The sequence below is a fragment of the Trachurus japonicus genome, chromosome 10, assembly GCF_045865225.1.
Source record: "Trachurus japonicus isolate A0001 chromosome 10, Traja_1.0".
NCBI lineage: Eukaryota > Metazoa > Chordata > Actinopteri > Carangiformes > Carangidae > Trachurus > Trachurus japonicus.
In genome coordinates this window covers 4,778,205-4,803,182 of record NC_140916.1, presented here as the reverse complement: position 1 = coordinate 4,803,182, position 24,978 = coordinate 4,778,205, and the positions used below count along the sequence as shown (strand labels likewise).

Genomic DNA, 24,978 nt, shown 5'->3' with positions numbered 1-24,978 from the left:
AGAACATAAAACAGGAAGGTCGCTCGGACCCCGCCACAATAAAACAACAGTTTCATCTACACATATAAATAAGGTTTCAGGGTAAAAACGGAATCAGACACATTTTTAAAGTTTGATTTTTGCAGTCGAGCCCTCGGCCGTTTGAAATGATTCGGATTCTTCATCACTAGATCGACTCAAACACACAAAAACACACACACACTCTCACACACACAGACAAACACACACACTCACACAGACACACAAACAGACCCTGACGAGTTCGTTAGATGCAGCGCGTCAATCACAGGAACAGGAAGCAGCTGCAGTTCAAGTCTTTAACGCTCAGTGAGTCATTTGCATTGACTGGCATGAGGCAGCAGGAGGCTCCGCCCACTGTCAATCACAGACAGGTGGGGGCGGGGCCGGGGGGGGTCGTCCACTCTGCTGCAGGGTCGAGTCCAGGTCGGAGCGCCAGCCTGCTGATGTCACACGGTCACATGACGCTCTCTGACATCGTGGCCCCGCCATCTGCGGCTCCGGGCCCGGAGCGCAGCGCGGGAACGTCGACGGAGACGGAGGCGGAGGCGGAGGCGTTGACGTCCTTCCGTCTCACGGAGTCTTTGGAGTGGTAGTCGTCGCTCTGGTCCTTGGCGAAGTTCACAAAGACCTGGAACCAGAGACAGAGTTAGACCACGCGGCCATAAGCCCCGCCCCCTAAGGTACAGTGTTAGGCACGTTACTTTTTAAAAAGTAATTAGTTACTAGTTATTTTCCCAAAAAGTAACTATGTCAGGACTGAGAATGACTAGGGTTTACTAGGGTTAGGGTTAACCAACTAACTAACTAGTGAGTCGGTTAGTTCCAGTTAAACGGCTTCTTTCGGACCAGTTGAACCGAAATTAATGTGTTTATAACATATAAAACCGGTGTGTTATTATTTCGTGACATGACTTCTTGAGTCAAGTAACGGAGCATTATATTGTCACAGGGTTCCTAAGGCTTAAGGCGAGTTACATTCAAGACTTTTTAATGCCACTTGAAATGATACATCGTGATGTGTTACCGCGAGAGGCATTCAGTAAAATATTAAAAAAATAAATAAATGTTACAAATTATTTTGAGATTTCAGACTAATTTCAATCATAAAATCCTACTTAACACTTGTTAACAGTTTTAAGACTTTTGAAAGACTTATTTAAGACATTTCAATGCCAATAAAAGTGTCTTAATCGATTAATGAGTTCAATGCCTTTTAAGACTTTTTAAGGATCTGTGGGAACCCTGTGTCAGTGACAGTAACGGCGTAGTAACGGATTACTGTTACTCCGTTACTCCGCTCTCGGCTCAGGTGGAGGTCAGGTACCTGGTCCAGGGTGGTCTGGGTGACGGAGTAGTCCTCAATCCTCAGCGTCTCCTTGTTCTTGGCCAGGATGGAGAAGATGTGTGCGAGGGAAGTGAGGGATGATGGGAGCTGGTACTGCAGCATGGTGCGGTGCTTCTCCTTCAGCGTGGAGCCGCTCAGCTCGCTCTCGATGAACTTCATGACAGGCAGCAGGTTGGGGTCGGGCCCCGCCACCCGCAGGATGATGGTGTAGCCGTCTCCGAACCTGAGGAGCAGAGTGATGTCACTGTGATGTCACTGTGACCTCGCTGTGATGTCAGTGTGAGTGGTGAGTCATTGTCTGCTGGTCTCCTAAAAGGGGCGGAGACACAGTCTGCCGGTCTCCTAAAGGGGGCGGAGTCACAGTCTCCTAAAGGGGGCGGAGTCACGGTCTGCCGGTCTCCTAAAGGGGGCAGAGTCAAGTCTCCTAAAGGGGGCGGAGTCATGGTCTGCCAGTCTCCCAAAGGGGGTGGAGTCACGGTCTGCTGGTCTCCCAGTCTCCCACAGGGGGCGGAGTCATGGTCTGTCGGTATCCTAAAGGGGGCGGGGTCATGGTATGCTAGTCTCCTAAAGGGGGCGGAGTCACGGTCTGTCGGTCTCCTAAATGGGGCAGAGTCACGGTCTGCTGGTCTCCTAAAGGGGGCGGAGTCATGGTCTCCTAAAGGGGGCGGAGTCACAGTCTGCTGGTCTCCTAAAGGGGGCGGAGTCATGGTCTCCTAAAGGGGGCGGAGTCACGGTCTGCTAGTCTCCTAAAGGGGGCGGAGTCACGGTCTGTTGGTCTCCTAAAGGGGGCGGAGTCATGGTCTGCCTGTCTCCTAAAGGGGGCAGAGTCACGGTCTGCTGGTCTCCTGAAGGGGGCAGAGTCACGGTCTGCCTGTCTCCTAAAGGGGGCGGAGTCACGGTCTGTTGTCTCCTAAAGGGGGCGGAGTCACGGTCTGCCGGTCTCCTATAGGAGGCAGAGTCATGGTCTGTTGTCGCCTAAAGGGGGCGGAGTCATGGTCTGCCTGTCTCCTAAAGGGGGCGGAGTCACGGTCTGCTGGTCCCCTAAAGGGGGAGGAGTCATTGAGACACTCTGACAGTCAGTGTGTGTGTGTGTGTGTGAGTGCGTGCGTGTGTGTGTGTGTGTGTGTGTGTGTGTGTTACCTGTTCTTCAGGTGTTGGACGCTGCCGAGACACCTGAACCTGCCATTCACCATGATGGCCATCCTGGTGCAGAGAGCCTCACACTCCTCCATGCTGAGACACACACAAACACACACAGAGTTAAAACACACACACACACACACACTGACATACACCGAGTCGGCAACCAAGGAAACGTCACTTCCGGTCAGAGCCGTGGGGGAAAACAAACCATTCCCCCACAGACATACGTGTGAAAACACGGCATTTTAAACCTTTGTCTAACGCTTGTCCGCTGTCATGTCTTAGTTTGAATCACTTGTATATGCTGACAAAGAGCTATATATTAAAAAACTCATCACGATCTGGGTCGATTGTTGTCCGTACATTTTAAAATATTGGGTCTTTCACAGTCAGTCACATACGTCTGTCTATGGAGGAACTGTTTGTCTTCCCCCACGGCTCTGACGTTTAGGTGGCGTTCCCTTGGTCGCCGCCGGCCGGCTCTAGACACTCGGAGACAATGCCTAGAGTTGTTGTGTACCATTTTGCACCGCAAATAAATTGAAAAACCACAACGGCTCTGACCGGAAGTGACGTTTCCTTGGTTGCCGACTCGCAATGGCGCCGGAATGGGGGGGGGCCAAGGGGCCATTGGCCCCCCCACTTTACGGCCCTGCCCTGCTCTACCGGTCGATATTATTTTTTCTTTTCCTTTATTAATTTCTAACTGGCTCGTTTTGCCAGTAAAAACTGCAACTTGTGAGAAAAAGAAGAGACATGCTGTTACAATTGGATATGTTCTGGGACGTTATGTACTTTGTTTTTATACTTCAATGACGTCATGTATGTTTTGAGATATCATGTATTCCAATTTAGTACTTGAACGCACATAACCTGATGTGTGTGAACATGAAGCCAGATAGTGTGACTCTGGCCTGATAAACAAGGACATAATGTAACTGCTGAGTTCTCTTAGTCTGTCAGTTAGGTCTGTTGCATTAGATACACGCCTGAACAACAACACACACATCATGTTGCTTATCACATTCTGAGAACATCCAACCTCTGTACGGGGCAGGCCCAGCCCAAGAAGATAAATGTGACCCATTTCCTGAAATCTGGACTCACTCCTGACCGAGATCCTGCGAGAGCTCTGTCACTCTGAGTCCAGCGCTGATGTACTTTATCTGTGACCTGAGTAAACTCTACTACTTTTGTACGAAAGACTTCTCTGGTTTGTTCTTGGGCTTCCAATACAAAGAATCGGGACTAACAGCGCGAAAACAACAAAATGGAAGATGGAATTGTAATAACTCATGTGACCACAGCTGGCCCGAGTGGTCTATAACAGCTGTCCATATGAAGCGAGCACAGTCACGGACTGAGACAAAGTTATTCAGCTAGGCCTACAACAAGTCCAAACATCTGTCTTAGCAGGCGTTGACCTTAAGCATTGTTCCTATTATTAAAACATGAATGACAAGAATAAGAGGTGAAAAGTAGCCGCTGCAGACTGATGCGCCACAGACCTGAGTGCTCATAAACTGTTACAGTAGGCGACTTCGGCTTTTACAAAGGCTGATTTTCTGCTTGATCCATGACGGTAAATTTACCTACAGTACAGAAAAACTAAATGCATGGTAAAAGTAACATTACTAATATTTTAGAGATCTCAAATTCACAAATGGTGTTTTCTATTATTAAAATTCTGATTAAAAATTGGGTCAGGTCGGACCACGGGGTTCTTTTATTTATTTATTTTTTATTTTTGCCGTGGTCCAGCCGAGAGACTGCTCGTGAGTCCGGCTGCATCAGGTCCAGGCTTCAACACCTGGATCGGACTGGGTCGTCTTTGAGAACCTAGCAGTTTATAGAAACTGCTCAAACGGGCTTTAAGAAGTGTATTCACAGCATTTTATTTGCTCAAACATGCAGCCAGACCAGCAAAGGAGACCGGAATACACAGCTTTTCTATTTTTGAGTAGTTACGATAGGCATGATGGTCTGGGAGACGCTGGCTTGGGGGGTGATTACGCATTATCCTGTTATTACGCATCACGGCCGGACGCTACAATATGACTATTGCACCGACCGACAGTGAGTGTGTAAATCTATGCCCCGTAACAACCCAAACTCCATGGCCCCCCCACCTCTAAAATGAATCCGGCGCCGCTGCCGACTTGGTGTAGGCGAGATGTGACTGACTGTGAAAGAGCCAATATTTTAAAATGTACGTGTCGACCCAGATCGTGATGAGTTTTTTAACTCATTGAGTGCCAGACCTTTTATAAAATGGTCAGTGCCAGGTGCCAGCGTTTTGGGACATTTTGAGTAATATGTCAAGACCCAGAGAGTATTTTGTACTATGACTCTGAAAACACCAAACAGCTCAAAGGAAAGAGGAGACTCTCTATATAACTAGGGAAAAAACCATTTGTTTGTACCTTGTTCCATTCTTGATTTATCTTAAGTTGAATAGAGCCTGGTTGCACCAAAAAGACCACTTTTTTTCTAGAAAGCTGAGAAAAATGGATTTTTGTGAAAGAGAGTCTCTCAAGAAAAACAGTGATTTATCCGTTTTAATTTTGGCTTCAAAAACATGTAAGACATCTGAAAATTTCATTTCACATTTTTTTTTAACCCACCCCCCCCCCCAAAAAAAAAAAGACTAAACAAAAAACAAAACAACAACAACAACAACAACTACTAAAATACAACAAGTACGAGCAGTTGCTGCCTCTCCTACGCCCCCCTCCCCCTCCACTCCCTCTCCTCTCCTCCCCCCTCCTTCTCCTCCTGCTGCATCCCCTCGTCTCTGAAGGAGGGAGGGAGACGTCGTGGCGTCTTCAGCCTCTGTGCTGGACGCGGCCGCGGCAGCGACGCACCGCGCTGATCTCTCGATTCGTCGTCACGACGTCGGTTTACAGCAACTGGTGAAACTGACTCCGCGATCCGCTTTCTGGTGCTGATCATCTAGATGAGTTTACCTTTCCTGCCTCCTCTGATCACTTCATGCTGGAGCTATGCTAATAGCAACTGTGGCTAAGCTTTCCTCCAGCTCCACGTTACACTAGTTCCAGGCTCTGCCCGTCGTTTTTCTCCAGAAATAGAAACTTTTTCCAACGTTGTTATCTCTGTACCGATCGCGCTCGTCTTCTCCTCCTTCTTCACTTCTTGCTCTGATCTACAGTCTCCTTCGTTCTACACATCCCAGAAGCCCCTAAATTACTCACAGTGTGCGCGAGAGCGCCCCCATTTACCAGCCGCAGAAAACTGCATTTGACGTCTATGGACGTCAATGGCACTCAAGCGTTGGATTTTGATTGACGTCCATAGACGTCAATGGCACTCAATGAGTTAATATATAGCTCTTTGTCAGTACAAGTGATTCAAACTAAGACATGACAATGGACAAGCGTTAGACAAAGGTTTAAAATGCCGCGTTTTCACACGTATGTCTATGGGGGAATCGGTTTGTTTTCCCCCACAGCTCTGACCGGAAGTGACGTTTCCTTGGTTGCCGACTCGGTGTATGCTCATCCTCAGGTGTGTGTGTCTCACCTGTGCGAGGTGAGGACGACGGAGCGTCCCTCCTTGATGACGCTGTGGATCACGTTCCAGAGCGCCCGGCGAGCCTTGGGGTCCATCCCTGTGGTGGGTTCGTCCTGTAACCACGACAACAGCGAGGGTCAGGTGAGCCCACAGGTGGAGCAGGAAGCAGAGAGAGAAGGTAAGCAGCAGGGGGAGGAGCATCTCGCTCTTCTTCCTCTTCTGCTCTCTGTTTAATGTGTTATTGTTGTGTTGTTGTTGTTGTTCTCCTCTGTGAACTGAGCTGATTTAACCTGTTACACAACCACAACCCCCCCCAATCCTCCTGAGCTGCTCTCTGATTGGCTGACAGGGTCTCCTGCTGTTGTGTAACTGTGGGGTGAGAAGAAGGAGGAGGAGGAGGAGGAGGAAGAGGAGGTGGAGAAGGAGGAAGAAAGAGGAGGAGGAGGAGAAAGAGGAGGAGGAAGAAGAAGAAGGAGGAGGAGAAAGAGAAGGAGGAGAAGGAGAAAGAGAAAGAGGAGGAGGAGGGGGAGGAAGAAGAGGAGAAATAGAAAGAAGAAGAGGAGGAGGAGAAAGAGGAAGAGAAGGAAGAGGAGGAAGAAGGGGAGAAAGAGGAAGAGGAGGAAGAGGAGAAGGAGGAGGAGGAGGAGGAGGAAGAAGAAGGAGAAAGAGGAAGAGGAAGAGGAGGAGGAGGAGAAAGAGGAAGAGGAGGAGAAAGGAGGAGGAAGAGGAGGAGGAGGAGAAGGAGGAAGAAGGGGAGAAAGAGGAAGAGGAAGAAGAGGAGAAAGAGGAGGAAGAAGAAGGAGAAAGAGGAAGAGGAGGAGGAGGAGAAGAAGGAGAAAGAGGAAGAGGAGGAGGAGAAAGAGAAAGAGGAGAAGAAGGCGAAGAAGGAGGAGGGAGAAGAGGAGAAAGAGGAAGAGGAGGAGGAGAAAGAGGAGGAGGAGGAGGAGAAAGAGGAAGAGGAGGAAGAGGAGAAGAAGGCGAAGAAGGAGGAGGAAGAAGAGGAGAAAGAGGAAGAGGAGGAGGAGGAGGAGGAGGAGCTAAGCGGTGAGGGGGCGTGGTTACCAGGAAGACGACGGGCGGCGCTCCGACCAGAGCCATGGCGGTCGACAGCTTCCTCAGGTTCCCGCCGCTGTAGCTTCCTGCTCTTTTGTCGGCGTATTTGACCAGACCCAACTTCCTGATGCCCCACTCTGCCACCTGTCAATCAAACACGTCGCCATGGCAGCCGTCAGTCAAACAGCGTCACCACACACACACACACAGGGCAGACCTCCTCTGGATCTTAATTTTATTCGCCATTTTAACAGTGTTGCAAAAACTTCATTTTTTCACCTGAGAACCATCGCCAAAATCAGACCTTTTTTAAGTCAGGATGATGCTGAAACACTTGTACATGCTTTTATAACTAGTCGCCTGGATTACTGCAATTCTCTTTTTACTGGTCTCCCAAGAAAGTCACTACAGAAATTACAAGTTATGCAGAACGCGACAGCCAGGATTTTAACTGATACGAAAAAGAGAGATCACATTACTCCCCAGCTTGCTACATTGCACTGGTCGCCTGTTTCTTTTAGGATTGATTTTAAAGTTCTTTTATTCATTTATAAAGCTTTAAATAACCTAGCACCATCCTATATTGGCGATTTGCTTTCTTTTTATACCCCAATAAGAACATTCAGGTACTCCACTGCCTATCTTTTAACCATTCCTAAGGTGTCCAAGAAAACTGGCAAAGCTGCTTTCTGTTGTTAACGGTCGTAGACTCTGGAATGCTCTCCCTTTGGACTTGAGAATAGCGGACTCGTTAGCCATTTAAAAAGAAATTGAAAACGTATCTTTTTAAATTGGCTTTTAATAGGGGTTGATTTTATCTTTTATTACTGTTATTGCTTGGCTTTGTTTGTTGATGATGTGTTGTGTTTTAAACTGTTGTTGTTTTTTATTGTTTCTGCTTTGTTCAAGCACTTTGGGCTGCTTTTATGCATGAAAAGTGCTCTATAAATAAAGATTATTATTATTGTTATTATTATAATAATCAGGTGTGTGTGTGTGTGTGTGTACACTCACGTCACAGACTTCCTGTTCGGGGATGCCCCTCAGGACGGCGTACAGCTCCAGGTGTTCCCGTCCCGTCAACAGCTCGTTGACAGCGTCAAACTGAGGACAGTAGCCCATGTTCTGGTGGACCTGGTCGATCTCCCTCAGGATGCTGCACACACACACACACACACACACACACACACACACACACACACACACACACAGACACACACAGAGTTCCATAACTTCACTTGTTTCTAAACTCATTATAGGGATAGTTCAACATTTTGTCAAATTTGCCGATTGCCATAATCCCTATAGTCATAGCAGTAGGTTCGTTACTAGGGGTGTGACACTCATCTCACGAGACGAGACGAGACACGAGATTTTAAGAAAACTACAATGACAAAATATATGACTGGACCAACAGACTTATTTAACTGCACATGCATTTTGAAATGTTTTATTATAACTCTTTACATGCATGATGTAAGCATGAGCCTTTAATACACTTCTTCTTCCACAAATTGAAACTAAAACTAAAATGTATAAAGGTTAAAACAAAATAAATAGAATTAAATATTCCTTTCTTTTTTTCAAGTGCAAACAATATTATGTGCAATCTTTCCTCTAGGAAACACCCCCCCCCCCCCAGTACCATTTCACTACTTGGACACTCGGATCTGCCCCCTAAACGGAGTCCAGTAGAGTTATAGTGGAAAGAGGTGCAAAGTAATGGTAACTGGTAAACCCTGTTTTACATTGTTTTAACATAAAAAAAAAAATTTTTTAAATCTTGCGAGACAGATTTTTAACGCGACGAGAAATAACGTCGAGTTTAATCTCGTGGCACGAGATCTCATCACACCCCTATTTGTTACCTTTAATTGTCGGTGCAAGCTATTTTTAGAACGGCGGAGCAGAGCCGTGAGCTGCTCAGAGCTATGCTACGGAGGCTCATGGGATTTCTTGGTTTCCCTTTCATCAAGCAGTCTCTGTATTTCCCTCTAAAACAACTCGCGGCTCTGCTCCGCCGTTCTAAAAATTACCGACAATTAAAGGTAACAAACTTACTGCTATGACTATAGGGATTATGTCAATGGGACTATATGCCAAAATGTTGAACTATCCCTTTAACTGTTGCGGAGGTCACTGGAATAAACTGTTTGTTTGTTTGTTTGTTTGAACCTGTGTGTGTGTCTCCTCATGAAAATTATTAAAATCTTTCAAAATAAAATTATAGTAAAAAACAGCACTTCTCCTTTAACATTAACAACAACAACGACCTGAGGTGTGTGAAGAACCTGCCGTGACCTTTGACCTCACCTCTTCCCAGCCAGGAAGGCCTCTCCACTCGTCACCACCGTGTCTCCAGTCAACATCTTAAAGGTCGTCGTCTTTCCGGCTCCGTTCACCCCGAGCAGCCCGAAACACTGAGGCACACGCACACACACACACACACACACACACACAATTATTAGTTATCAGTCATTTCTGGTTCTGGGTAGAAAACTACAAACATCTGGGCTCAGTCGTTGACAAGGACTCGACCTCATGACCTCAACACATCGGCCGTCTGGGAAAAGCAAATACTTCATTTTCTGTGCAGATTAAACACTAATGGAGTTATTTTATAATCAACGTTAATGACCGAACAAATTAATCTGTTTGTTTTTGCATAGTGGCATCTTATACATATATACATATATTAATATGTATAATGTGACCCGTTCCATCAAAATGAGTCGGAAGTCGCAACGTTCTATTTTTAGATAATCAGCTGATAACATGGAAAACCCATAGAAAATCAAAAAAATTTTTTTACCCTAATTTCAAAGCAATGACATTCAGAAACAATCTCCCAAAGTTTCACAGTCCAGATAATTGAGAAAAGGCACGTAAATGATGATTAAAGTTGACCTGCAACTTAAACCCTCTGAAAATGAGTGTTGCTTCGGTGCAAAACATGAAATATCTTCTGAACCGTTCATGATAGAGACGAGCTGTAAACTGCATCTGAATCGCGGGATTCTCCGCTTTCCGACGGTCATTGAATGTTGCATCTATGGCGAGCAGGGACGGGTACAGAAACAGATGCTAAACCGAGTAGCATCGAAGCTAACAGAGCGTAGCATCGACGCTAAACCGAACATAGCATTGATGCTAACCCGAACGTACACGCTTGCACATGTTTTACAAAATGTCAACAAAACATGACAACTTCTGAACCGTTTATGATAGAAACGAGCTGTAAAAAGCATCTGAATTGTGAGATTCTCTGCTTTCCGAGGGTCATTGAATGCTACCTCTATGACAACAAGGGGCCATATAGGTTGTGTGTAATCACATGGTACAGGAACAGATGCCAGGGTCACTGGCAAAAACTTTAACTGCTATTTTCTCAGGTTTTAGAACGGAATAAGAGAGTAGGAGATCGTAATTCAAATGGCCACATCTCGAAAACCATCAAATGTATGACTCTGACTAGGGTATCATTTTAAAGCTTATTTTCTAATCTTTCCATTGATACCAAAATCTCAACTTTGAAATTTGGGTCACTGTGACTCATTTTGATGGATCGGGTCACATATATGTATATGAGGGTCATGTGATCAGTCTCACTTCTCCAGGTGGAATCCCAACACACAGTCGATCCACAGCAGGTTTCTGCTTCCTCTTGAACACCTGCAACACACACACACACACACACACACACACACACACACACACACACACACACAGAAAACAATGCGTTATCATACAATGTTAAATACTTTAATTCAGCACCGCGGCGTGCCTCAGGGTTCAACTCTGGGTCCACTTCTTTTTTCCATTTGTTGTTAATGACCTGCAATTTCTCTGAATGTTGCGTTCAACTTTGTGCAGATGACACAGTGATATATATACGTATATATATGTGCATCCAAACCTAATTTATTACAGATAGAATCAGCTTTACAGTCTGATTTTAATAAATCACAACATTGACTCTCAATAAACAAACGACTGCTTTATAAATCTGAATCTCATATCATGAATAAATCTCAGTTGGATGGTTTTAAATGCACCATTACTTGTTTTGATGGTCAATCACTGCATAAACACTAAATATCTTGGCTTGTGGTTCAACTCACAGCTTTCATTTAAATATCACATGAATTATAATACAGAGAGGAAAAGTCTGGGACAACAACTCATTTTAACAATCCTTGACTATGTTGATGTTGTTCATCTAGATGCAGCCAATAGGAAGCTCCTCTCTGATGGAACTGATAACAGACGCTGCAAATTTAGTCTGGGTCGTCCTTTCACAGCTCATCACCGTTTCATGAATGATAACTTGATGATTGAATGATATCTTGACAGGGTCAGAACCTGGATCCTCTGGTCACCTTGGTTACTCTCATTACCTTGGTGAGCTGTCTGAGCTCCAGGATGTCTCCGTGTCCGAGGCCTTGGACGATCCTCTGTCTCTCTCTGGACACGTCCTCGTCCTCCTCACCCAGAGCTCCCAGCTTGGTCAGAGCACTGACGGCCCTGTGTTAGTTTAGATTAGTTTAGTGAGTTTATTTCAGTCTTGTAGAACCAAGTCCACACATCAATAAACAACATTATATACACACACGTTTTAAAGGGATAGTTCACCCTAGAATGATATTTCGCTCATTATCTACTCACCCTCATGTTGACTAAGGGCTGGAAGAAGTTTCAGATTCCTCCGTGGCTTCTCTGAGTTACAGGGGGTCTCGGCATAGCAGTGCATGTCCATATAACGGTTGCAAAGGGACACCGGAGCTCTTCGTAAAAAAACACACACAAAAAAACATCCAAATACCTCCATGATGCTCGTATGTAATGTCCGTCTTGTGCTGAAGCCCCAAATTGCGTAATTGTCCCGAAAAAAATTAAATAAGTCTATATTTTAAGCTTGTTTGTAGCGGAAGCTTCTCGAAGCTCCTCTTCCTGGTCCGTCCAAATCTCGCGTGATTCGCAGTAACCGCACTGACGCATGCTGACGCCGGCGCAAATCACGCGAGATTTGGACGGACCAGGAAGAGGAGCTTCGAGAAGCTTCCGCTACAAACAAGCTTAAAATATAGACTTATTTAATTTTTTTCGGGACAATTAAGCAATTTGGGGCTTCAGCACAAGACGGACATTACATACGAGCATCATGGAGGTATTTGGATGTTTTTTTGTGTGTGTTTTTTTACGAAGAGCTCCGGTGTCCCTTTGCAACCGTTATATGGACATGCACTGCTATGCCGAGACCCCCTGTAACTCAGAGAAGCCACGGAGGAATCTGAAACTTCTTCCAGCCCTTAGTCAACATGAGGGTGAGTAGATAATGAGCGAAATATCATTCTAGGGTGAACTATCCCTTTAAAGATAAATAAACAACAAACAATAATTAATTTCTTTTTTCCCCCAAAACAAACACATGTATCTTGACTGAAAAGGAGTTGGCTGAAGTTTCATCTTATTTGATCTCCTTCATTCTCCTAAATGAACATTTTCCCTCCGCTCATTTATAAAATGTAGACAGAACAAAATGTGTGTTACCTGGGTTTGATGCAGAAGCGGTACTGGATGAGGACAGTGATGATGAAGAACACGACTCCCTCCACTGCCATAGCAAACAGGTTCTTCCCCACCATGTCCCAGTCCAGAGGAGAGCGGAACCTGTTCTCACCTGACACACACACACACACACACACACACACACACACACACACACACACACACACACACACACACACACACACACACACACACACACACACACACACACACACACACACACACACACACACACACACACACACACACACACACACACACACACACACACACACAGGTAAACAGCTGAGTGTGTGTTGGGTGATGAACAGTGGGGCTGGGAATCTATTACTATCTCACGATTCGCTTCGATTCTGATTTTTGGGGCTACGATTCGATTCAAAATGGATTTTTGATTCAAAACGATTTGATTCCTAACGATTTCTGCTTCAGTCTATTGGTGTGAAAGGATCCTCATGATCTACTCCAGTCTGCTTTACAAGACAGAATGACTGAAGTGTCTTTTTCACATTTATTGAGTTTTAAACATTTATCCATGCTTAGATGGAATTGTTGAAAACTGTTGCATAAAACCAATATCACATATTGCTTAAGTAACAAAATTGAAAGTGCCTCTTTATTAAAAAAAATAGTGCAGTTAAACATGCTGCCTTTTAAATTCTAAGGAAATGGAGGCCGACAGCCAGCAGATTTGTTTCATTTTATTATTTTTTTAAATCGATTTTGGGACATTTTATATCGATTCTGAATTGTATCAAATGAGGATTGTGATTCTTATGTGAATCGATTTTTTGGCACACGCCTAATGGACAGTGGAGCTTGGTGTGTGTGTTACCGAATCTCTCCAGGGCGTCGGCCATGGCCTGGTTCTTCACCATGTCGATGAGGCCGCGGCCCAGACAGAAGTGAGGGAAGATGAGCAGCACGTTCTTCAGGATGTCGTTGATTCCTCCGATCTCCTGTAGACAGACACAACGTTAACCTTTTGACCTTTAACTTTTGACCTTTATAACCGACCGTCGCTGCGGCAACGCTCCGGCCAAAACTCACGTTGTTGCCGAACAGCTCCATGACAAAGGTGGAGATGCTGCCGTTGATGCCGATGAGGATGTTGACGCTGGTGAGGACGACGTAGGCCGTGCTGGGGATCTTAAAGAAGAAGGAGGCCGGGTACATGAGGGGGGTGATGGACCAGCTGCAACACAAACAACAACAACAACATCATCATTAACAACAATATAAACAAAACAGCAACAACAACAACAACAGTACGGTAGCAGAGCGCTGCGTACCCGTAGAGCAGCAGCAGCAGGGCGAGCACCGGCAGGTTGCTGGACGACACGTAGGCTTTTTGTTGGAAGCAGATGAAGATGACGACGACCAGCGTCGCCGGGACGATGTAGTTGCACTGTAGAGACACAAATACACACACATCAACACACACACACACACACACACACACTTTAATTCAGCACTGCGGCGTGCCTCTGGGTTCAACTCTGGGTCCACTTCTTTTTTCCATTTGTTGTAAATGACCTCCTGCAATTTCTCTGCGTGTTGTGTTCAACTCCATGCAGATGACACAGTTACATATGTATGTATATATATATATATATATATATATATATGTATATATATGCATCCAAACCTAATTCATTACAGACAGAATCAGCTTTACAGTCTGATTTTAATCAATCACAACATTGACTCTCAATAAACAAACGACTGCTTAATAAATCTGAATCTCATATCATGAATAAATATCAGTTGGATGATTTTAAATGCACTATTACTTGTTTTGATGGTCAATCGCTGCATAAACACTAAATATCTCGGCTTGTGGTTCAACTCACAGCTTTCATTTAAATATCACATGGATTATAATACAGAGAGGAAAAGTCTGGGACAACAACTCATTTTAACAATCCTCGACTATGTTGATGTTGTTCATCTAGATGCAGCCAATAGGAAGCTCCAGTGCCTCACCATGTCCCAGATGAAGTTGGCCACCCAGTAGAGCAGCGGCTGCACGCCGCTGATGAACTGCATGTGTTTGGCTTTGTTGACCCGCTCCTGGATGAGGAAGACCACGAAGCTTGCCGGGACGAAGGACATGGCGAAGATCACACAGATGGACACCAGGACGTCCACGGAAGTCGTCACCCTGGAGACAAGGGGTGCCAATCACATGGTCAGATGTGGAGATGAACCGATCGCTGCCTTTATTCGTTCCCCAGTGGAGCGACTTGTTTCACAACAGAAGCAGCACACAAAGGTACACAGAGGTACACAAATACACACATAAACACAAATGCACTTATAGATTTTACTACACTAACAACCTTGCTATGTAGGTTTCTCTCTTTTACCCTCAAGGATTGAAACCAACAAATAAACATAAAAACTATGGAGCCATTTCCCTGACATTAAAAGTTGGCATTGAAAACAGAATTTGGCATTGTAATTAAAGTTATTTTAAGTTGTGTTGACACTGAAACAAGTATTGGCATTGAAAAATGTTGGAACACATGCTTAAAAATTTTTTAAAAAATATATATATATATATATATATCATGTAGTTTTCAATGTCAGTCTTCAGATTTCTTCTTCATGTCCATCTTTTTTCAGTGTGTTTTTTTACACTGTATTTTTACCCCAAGTCTCACTGGTTTTCAGTTTCAATTTTTTTTTTTCGGTTTCAATGCTATTTTTTTCAATGCCAAGTTACTGTCAGGGTTTTGAAAACTACATGATAATATATTTTTTAAAAATCCCCCAAAAAATATTGTATTTTTTTACGCCTGTGTTCCAACATTTTTCAATGCCAATACTTGTTCCAGTGTCAATACAACTTTTATTACAATACAATACAAATTTTATTTTCAATGCCGACTTTTAATGTCAGGGAGATGGCTCCATAAAAAGACAGACTCAATAAAAGGTTGAGTGTGTGTGTGTGTGTGTGTGTGTGTGTGTGTGTGTGTGTACTCACAGGGCGACCTGGGATAGCTGCTCCTTGGTAAGGTTCAGCGGGTGGTTGGAGGCACTGATGCCGTAGCTGTGGGGGTCGAGGTGGGGGGGCAGCTGGGCTCTCAGGATGCCGTTGTTCATCACGTTGATGAAGGCTCCGATGCTGTGCCAGCCTTTGTTGTTGAACCAGATCTGATGACATCATCCACATCATCATCATCATCATCATCATCATCATCATCATCATCATCATCATCATCATCATCATCATCATCGCTGCTCAGGTGGAGTTCTTTATGTTGTTAGTTAAAGGGATAGTTCACCCTAGAATGATATTTCGCTCATTATCTACTCACCCTCATGTGGACTAAGGGCTGGAAGAATTCTCAGAGTCCACCGTCCCTTCTCTGAGTTACAGGGGGTCTTGGCGTAGCAGTGCATGTCCATATAACGGTTGCAAAGGGACACCAGAGCTCTTCATAAAAAAACACACACAAAAAAACATCCAAATACCTCCATGTTGCTCGTATGTAATGTCCGTCTTGTGCTGAAGCCCCAAATTGCGTAATTGTCCCGAAAAAAATTAAATAAGTCCACATTCCAAGCATGTTTGTAGCGGAAGCTTCTCGAAGCTCCTCTTCCTGGTCCGTCCAAATCTCGCGTGATTTGCGCCGGCGTCAGTGCGGTTACTGCGAATCACGCGAGATTTGGACGGACCAGGAAGAGGAGCTTCGAGAAGCTTCCGCTACAAACAAGCTTAAAATATAGACTTATTTAATTTTTTTCGGGACAATTACGCAATTTGGGGCTTCAGCACAAGACGGACATTACATACGAGCATCATGGAGGTATTTGGATGTTTTTTTGTGTGTGTTTTTTTACGAAGAGCTCTGGTGTCCCTTTGCAACCGTTATATGGACATGCACTGCTACGCCGAGACCCCCTGTAACTCAGAGAAGGGACGGTGGACTCTGAGAATTCTTCCAGCCCTTAGTCAACATGAGGGTGAGTAGATAATGAGCGAAATATCATTCTAGGGTGAACTATCCCTTTAACCCTCATTAACCTTCATTGTTTAAAGGGACAGTTCAACATTTAGTCAGATCCTCCTCTCACCATAAGGAAATAATCATGTAACATTATGTAACATTACAACACATGAAGCAAATACTCTGAACTACTTTCTCTTTTGAAATCCCTCCGCCCAGCAGCCGTGTCTGGAATGTAGTTCCGGCTGCATTTACCTCTAAAACAACTCTGTCTCTAATGTACATATCTATCTATCTATCTATCTATCTATCTATCTATCTATCTATCTATCTATCTATCTATCTATCTATCTATCTATCTATCTATCTATCTATCTATATCTATGTATCTACAGACAGAGTTGTTTTAGAGGGAAATTCATGCAAAACCACTGATGCGCGTTGCCTTCAGGGACAGTTATTCAGCAAACAGTCTCTGTATTTCCCTCTAAAACAACTCTGTGTGGTAACGTTGTGTTATTATCTCAAAGCGTGGTGAATGTGCAGGTCACAACTTGTCCACCAGAGCGTTGTGGAGTTGTTGGATTGTGTATTTGATGAGTTTGATGAGGGACAGGGGACCTGTACCATTCACCTCCATTGTGTTCACTGCGCAGCTCACGTCTCTCTGCTCCACCCATCTCAAAACAACATGCACCGATAATTAAAGGTGATGAGGCGCGTTTCCATTGCAGGAACTTCGGGGTAACTTTACGGGGCCAGCCCCGTTGGTGCGTGTTTCCACTGCAGGAACCTCCCCCACAGGGCCATTTACGGGAACTTTTATGGGGGCCCTGAAAAGCTCCTGGGTGGGGCTCGAGGTTAACCTGGCACTGATTGGCTAAAGCTAGAGCAGGCTCTGACGCTACCAGAAAGCACCAAAACAACCGGCATTTTTAAAAGGGGGAGCAGAAGGTGAGCATTAGCCTAGCAGACACCGCTATAAACAACAAGAAAACAGCAGGAAGATGTACACAAATGGACCGACGATGAGGTGCAGACATTGATTGCAGTCTACGGCACCGAGGAGATTCAGAGGGGGTTTGAGTCATCGCGGCGAAATGAAAATATCAGCGCACCTCGACACACTGGGGATCCATCACGCCGCAAAACAATGCCGTGAGAAGTAAAAAAAAAAAAAAAAAAAAACTCAAGCAGGATTAAAATCAACCGCCATGTGCACAAACATACAAACCAGAAACGCGCCTACCGCCTCAGCTCCTTCCATCCTTCTTCGTTGTTGTTATGATTTTTGTGCATGTGCTTGTGACCTGCCTGGGTGACGTCACGGTCGAAACTGTCGCACAGCGATTAAGCGGCGATCGAAACTCATGACGTCGCCGCGGGGTCCTACTCTGCAGTGGAAACACGGCCACTGAGAGGACCGAGTGAGAGGATGGTTCCTGTAGAAGTTCCTACCCCCTCCCTTTACCAGGAACTCCTGCAGTGGAAACACGGCTATGAACCTACTGGTATGACTATAGGGGTTACCATAGTGAGAGGAGGAGCTGACTAAATGTTGAACTGTCCCTTTAACTGCTCTGATCAAAGCCACCTGTGACGTCTGCCTGTTTCTCACCTTGACGTTGTTCTTGGTGTCCAGGCCGTTGATGAAACCAGACAAACTGTCCAGGAACCGATCCGCCGCCGCGCCCTGCACACAAACACAAACACAACAGCTCCGTCAGGTTCTGATGACTCCCGTGTCATGTGCTGAGCTCTGATTGCTGTTCACATCTTCTCAAACTGACCTTCTGAAGCTCGAAGATCTTCCTGACTCGTTCGATGGCATCGTCCACCTCGTTGGCCGGAGGAAGCACCTGAGTGCTCCTGGCGCCCAATGAGAAGCCTCCGTACCTGAACTCGTTCACCCAGACTTTGTTCTTCAGACTCTTGCCGATGATCTGAGCGTAGGTCTTCACCAGGTAGTCGGAGATGTTTCTGCCCGTCAGGTTCTGCAGCGAGTCGCTGGCGCTCAGCTTCATCTGCAGAGTCACAGGTCAGAGGTCAGAGGTCACAGGTCACAGGTGGTGATTGGCTTCTTCAGCACAGAGACACAGTCTGAAGACACACAAGTTGTGTGTCTTCAGACTGTGTCTCTGTGTGTTAGTTAGTTCAACACACTAAAACATCAAGGACCCTAAACTGACACAAATTAGACCACAGACCCCCATTGGACAACATTTTGAAGCAAACACCAGAAATACACAAATATTTGTTCTGAGACTGAAGAACGTTACCTTTTTTTTGTCAATTTACGTTCAAATTTGGGCCAATGGCGTGAAATTTCTGGAAAAAAATGGTAAGATTTCTAAAAAAAAAAAAAAAAAAAAAAAAGTTCAAAGATCTTCTAGAAAAAAGTGGTAAAATTTCTCAAAAAAGTTGAAAAAGTGGTAAAATTTAGAAAAATAATAATAATTTCTCAAGAAAAGTTTAAAAATTCTAGAATAAAGTGGTAAAATTTCACAAAAACAATTCTATAAAAAAAAAGTGGTAATATTTCTAAAATAAATAAATAATAATAATAATTTCTCAAAAAAACTTAAAAAATTCTAGAAAAAAGTGGTAAAATTTCAAGAAAAAGTTGGGGACCTCTCAAGCACCCCTGGGAGTCTGCAGACCCCCACTTTGAGAACCATTGGACTAACTAACACACTAACACAACTAATTAGCTTGACACAGCATGTCCTCTGTCTCTGTGTCTCTGTCTCTCTCTGTCTCAGTCTGTGTCAGTCTGTCTCTTTCTGTCTCTGTGTCTCTGTCTCTCCTTGTTTCTGTCTCTCTCAGTCTCAGTCTGTCTCTGACCTCTGGGGGAGGCAGTCCTCCGGCTCCAGCGGGACACTCTGGCAGCATCCTCTTCTTGCCGTCACAGCTGCAGTAGCAGGCCGGAGACGGATCCTCCATGGTCCAGTTCCCGGAGCTGAACAACTCCTGGACGCCGTCTGGGACATCGGGGACGTGCCAGTCCTCGTCGCCCATGGTGCACGGCGCCTCTCTGAGGGAGGAAGGGGGGAGACAGTGTCAGGACATGGAGCTGTAACATCATCTGTCCCAGCGTCGGACCAATCACACGTGTCTTACGGGATGGGGTGTCCGTCCATGCAGCGAGTTCCCAAACCCGGAGGATCCATCAGAGAATTCAGTAACCTCTGCATGTTGGCGTCTCCGGGGGCGTCGTTGCTACGGGAGACAGAAACACAGTTGGACCACCACCATCATACTTGGAAGAAAAAAATCCTTGGTTGTGTCCGAAATCCCTCCCTCATTCCCTCCTCCCTACTCACTATAGTGCAGGGGTTTTCAAAGTGTGAGAGAGTGAGCCCCCCTTAATGAAAAATAAACAGCTGTGCGCCCCCCCCCCCCCCCCCCCAAAAAAAAAGAGAGAGAATTAAACATAGCCTATTTATTATCAGTTACTATGACCAAAACAATATGTGATTAATTAAACGCATTAATTATCATGACAACATAAAGCACTGACTAATAAACCTAAACATTGATATAGAACTCTGTAACACACTCATCACACAAGCAGCTTCATCTCCCTTTGTGATCATCTGGGAAGCAGACCGTCTGAGGTTGAAGTTTATATCAATGAAATGAACAGGTGATACTGTGACAGGTCTCCACTGTATGTCTTGACCACATGTCAGCTGTTCAGCTGGTCAGCTCCCCGCGACGTGCATCTTTTTTATTTTTTTATTTTTAGGAGCGGTATATTGCGGCTTTATGCGGGAGGACACGCGGTGCTACAGCTGAGCTTGGTCACTGTGAGAGGCACCGGGTCGCTTTGAGTTGCGTTCATATGCTGTGCAGCTCTTCTTTTTCTAACCAGAATAGTTCCACAGCCGACGTACAGTAGGGCTATCAGCCGAGCCTGAGGCCAGCTGAGCTGAGCTCCGCTCTCCCTGCAACACAGATCACTTGCTCTGAGCGTCACATATCGCCGCGGAGGGGATTGCATTGGAATCAATTGAGATCCCCCTGCGTAAAGAAATAAGGCGCTGAGGGGCACCTTGGGCGTCAGTGCACAACGCGAAAGGGCCCTGACCAAGCGTCAGTTTATGATGCGTCGGGACTGTTGCTCCCTGACACATCAGCTGAGCATAATCGCAGCCTGTGTGTTACAACAAGATCGTGTTTTATCATATCGCAGAATAATTGCAAATTATAGACTACTGCAAAAACATTAATCATTTAGCCCTATGTGCAAGTGACATGTAACTCATCTTTTGTTTGAATGTTTTCAGGTTTTCTTTTTTTCTTTTTCTCATGTCACGCCTCCCCTCAAACTCTCTGGCGCCCCCCAAGGGAGGCGCGCCTCACACTTTGAAAACCGGACTCCTTCACATTATCTTATACTCGGTGGTGACATTAAAGCAGATATCAGTGGCACGGCCGTTTCGGCTAATGCTGTGTTCAAGGCAGGCTTTTGAAACCGTAAGTTACAGCTTCAAGTCACAACTACGACTTGGTAGCGTTCCAGGTAACCCGTAGCTCGTGTTTTTACCGTCCTGTTGTCTGTGAAAGTTCCCTATAACGGCCACTCGTAACTTCCGACCCGTGAACTTGTACCAGATCGAACTGGTATGACTTCACAGGAAGGAAAAACACAAAGTACGAGTTTCCTTGAACGCACCATGAGTTAGCAGCCCCCGCCCTTGTCAGGCATCAATTGGTCCTCGTGCTACGTCACCACATTCACGCGCATCCCTTGGCTGCACACACAGCCCTTCATGCCGTTCTCTCCCCTCATTGGATAACACTTGTATCCCACAAGGAAAATTTTCTCCTCGGGTTACAGCAGAGCAGAGTGACGGAGAGACTCGTGTTTAGGCTGAAATACTTCATGTAAGTGATTGCTGACGGAAAATAGGACTATTTAGGACTTATATTAACAAAAACATTCCACTGATATCTGCTTTAACTGTGCACTTTATCCTCTCTTAGATAGGAGTGTTTCTAAGAGGGCATCCCTGTCAAAGTCGGCCAAATCTATTCAGCTCTTTCTGAAGACCTACGGTGTAGCAGATGTGTGGCGGTTTCGCAACCCCACCTCCAGGTCATACTCTTACTACTCCCCAGTTCACAAGACGTATTCACGAATCGATTACTTTTTCCTGGATAAAAGAATTCTGCATCTTACAAAAGAATGTGACTACGGGGCTATGGTTATTTCGGATCATAGTCCCTTAATCATGAAAATATACATTCCCGGTACACAATCATCATACCGTCCATGGCGGTTTAACCCCTTGCTTCTGTCAGATGATGAGTTCACTAAATTCATATCATCTGAAATCAAAATGTTTCTTGACATCAATCAAACCCCAGGGATGTCATCATCTATTGTATGGGAGTCACTAAAGGCATATTTAACAGGTCAAATTATTTCGTACTGTGCAAATAAGAAAAGAACTAGCACTGAGCGTATTAGAAAATTAATGGATGAGATATTAGAATTGGACAGGCTTCATAGCCATTCCCCATCGGCAGACATACTCAAAAAACGCTTGTCATTACAGACAGAGTTTGATCTCCTGTCCACCAGACAGGCAGAATACCTGATTTCCAAATCAAGACATGGTTATTATGAGCACGGGGAAAAATCCGGCCGAGCACTGGCTCACCAGCTGCGCCAAAGAACTGCTAATCAAACCATCCCTGAAGTTAATGATGTATGTGGTATAAAATGCACTGACAATGACAAAATCAATTCCTGTTTCAAAAATTTCTACCAATTATTATATACTTCAGAAGTGCCCACCAATCCCTCTGTCCTAGAGGACTTTTTTAAATCCCTGAAAATGCCTTCTGTAAGTGTAGAACTCTCAGCTGAACTGGAAAGGGATTTCTCAGTTATGGAGATAATGTCGGTGCCATGCAAAGTGGCAAATCTCCTGGGCCAGATGGTTTCCCAACCGAATTTTTCAAAAAGTTTTCCAACCAGTTATCTCCCTTGTTATTGTTAGTGTTCGAAGAATCCTTAGTCACTAATTCCTTGCCCCTAACTATGCGTCAAGCAGTCATCTCTTTATTACTTACAGGGATGCAAACGGGTCAGGACCAAAAAAGAGAGGAATTGTCTGGCGTGGGGGGGGGGTGCACACCATTAACAAATGATTACATTACAATATCATGGAAAAGTCAATTTCCAGTAGTTCAACCCCAACCAAGTATTGAGTGCATATAGATGGACATAGTTTTCAGAAGGCCAACATTTCTATATTAAAAATGCTTAAAAAAAAAAAATCCTTTGCAATATTCAGGGATGCAAACGGGTCAGGACCAAAAAAGAGAGGAATTGTCTGGCGTGGGGGGGGGGGGGGCAGCTCACCATTAACAAATGATTACATTACAATATCATGGAAAAGTCGATTTCCAGTAGTTCAACCCCAACCAAGTATTGAGTGCATATAGATGGACATAGTTTTCAGATATTAAAAATCCTTAAAAAAAAAAAAATCCTTTGCAATATTTCAATTTAGGAGATACTGAATTTTAGGTCTTCACTGAATGTTAGTCATAATTATTACTATTAAAATAAACTGAATAAATAAAGACATGGGATGTTTAATTCAGTGTGTAATAGACATGTGTTAGTTTCACTTTAATTGAACACATTCTACATCGCGGAGGCGACGTCTCTCCTTCACCTCTGAAACGGGGCAGGGCTCCGTGGGAGACACCTGCCTGACACAGCAACGTAGGGAACCGTGCATGTCCGCGGTGCAGAGCTCCACGGACATGCACGGGGGAAAAACGGCGTCGCCGTCGCACCGACTGCACGCGGATACGCGCCGCTTTGGGTAACGAGCGCGCACGTCGCGCGTCAACATTGGAGGTAGGCTGTTATCAGTGTAATCAGAGGCGACCATGAATGAGTTCGCATTAGATTGTCACTGTCAGCCTGTTAAAAAACATTTTACTGACCCCAGCTGAGACGCTGAGACCCCCCCCCCCTCCCCTCAAAAACAAAAACTCTTCGGATCTGAACGATTCACACAAGTCACCTAATTGGTCATGAAAAAAGCGAGTTTCGCTTTTCGGCGCGCTGTTTGCATCCCTGAATATTTCAATTTTGGAGATACTGAATTTTAGGTCTTCACTGAATGTTAGTCATAATTATTACTATTAAAATAAACGGAATAAATAAAGACATGGAATGTTTCATTCAGTGTGTAATGGACATATAGGCCTCTATAATGTGTTAGTTTCACTTTAATTGAACACATTCTACATCGCGGAGGCGACGTCTCTGAAACGGGACAGAGCTCCGTGGGAGACACCTGCCTGACACAGCAACGTAGGGAACCGTGCATGTCCGCGGCCACAGCTCCACGTGCACGGGGGGGGGGGAAACAGCGTCGCCGTCGCACCGACTGCACGCGGCTACGCGCCGCTTTAATGAGCGCACATGTCGCGCATCAACATTGGAGGTCGGCTGTTATCAGTATAATCAGTAGCAACCATGAATGAGTTCGCCTCAGTTTCACGTGATTGTCACTGTCAGCCTGTTAGAAAAACATTTTACTGACCCGAGCTGAGACGCTGAGACCCCCCCCCCTCAAAAACAAAAACTCTTTGGATCTGAACGATTCACACAAGTCACCTAATTGGTCATGAAAAAAGCGAGTTTCGCTTTTCGGCGCGCTGTTTGCATCCCTGTACTTAAAAAGGATAAAAACCCCCTCAATTGCAGTTCATATCGTCCTGTCTCGCTGCTGAATACAGACGCAAAGATTCTTGCAAAAATTTTGGCGCGTCGTCTTGAAAACATTGTACCAGTATTATCTCATCTGACCAGACAGGATTTATAAAAAATCGCTATTCATTTTTTAATATCAGGCGTTTATTTAATATCCTTTATTGTCCCACTCCACCCGATCCTGGGAACATTGAGGTGATGCTTTCACTCGATGCTGAAAAAGCGTTTGATCGGGTGGAGTGGGACTATCTTTTCAAGACTCTGGAAACATTTAATTTCGGCCCTAAATTCATCTCCTGGATTAGAATCCTATACACGCTTCCGATGGCTGCAGTTCGCACCAATAATAATTTATCCACCTATTTTGAGCTGAAGCGGGGCACAAGACAGGGGTGCCCTCTGTCACCACTTTTGTTTGCTGTTGCACTTGAGCCGCTTGCATTAGCCCTGAGGCAGTGCCCCACCATTAAAGGGATACACCGGGCAGGTTTGGAGCATAAAGTCTCACTTTATGCCGATGACATGTTATTATTTATATCGGACCCCCTCTCAAGCCTTCCTGAATTATCGACTTTACTCACAAAGTTCGGAAAACTATCTGGCTATAAGGT

General features: G+C 45.0%; 1 protein-coding gene across 2 annotated transcripts in view; it reads right to left on the bottom strand.

Moving 5' to 3' along the window:
* Nucleotides 1–242: 242 nt before the first annotated feature.
* The window catches only part of abca1b (ATP-binding cassette, sub-family A (ABC1), member 1B), an 81,514-nt gene continuing 56,778 nt past the window's right edge, over nt 243–24,978 (bottom strand). For both annotated transcript variants that reach the window (XM_085788997.1, XM_085788998.1), the window contains exons 28-46: nt 19,741–19,839; nt 19,465–19,654; nt 18,411–18,644; nt 18,239–18,313; nt 15,654–15,823; nt 14,648–14,825; nt 13,954–14,069; nt 13,712–13,856; nt 13,497–13,620; nt 12,644–12,773; nt 11,491–11,617; nt 10,703–10,765; nt 9,407–9,513; nt 8,108–8,249; nt 7,103–7,237; nt 6,050–6,153; nt 2,507–2,599; nt 1,346–1,589; nt 243–649 (exon numbers count right to left, since the gene is read on the bottom strand). In XM_085788997.1, the coding sequence (XP_085645123.1) occupies nt 476–649; nt 1,346–1,589; nt 2,507–2,599; nt 6,050–6,153; nt 7,103–7,237; nt 8,108–8,249; nt 9,407–9,513; nt 10,703–10,765; nt 11,491–11,617; nt 12,644–12,773; nt 13,497–13,620; nt 13,712–13,856; nt 13,954–14,069; nt 14,648–14,825; nt 15,654–15,823; nt 18,239–18,313; nt 18,411–18,644; nt 19,465–19,654; nt 19,741–19,839 (2,650 nt within the window). In that variant the 3' untranslated portion in view covers nt 243–475. The remainder of the gene's footprint in view (nt 650–1,345; nt 1,590–2,506; nt 2,600–6,049; nt 6,154–7,102; nt 7,238–8,107; nt 8,250–9,406; nt 9,514–10,702; nt 10,766–11,490; nt 11,618–12,643; nt 12,774–13,496; nt 13,621–13,711; nt 13,857–13,953; nt 14,070–14,647; nt 14,826–15,653; nt 15,824–18,238; nt 18,314–18,410; nt 18,645–19,464; nt 19,655–19,740; nt 19,840–24,978) is intronic.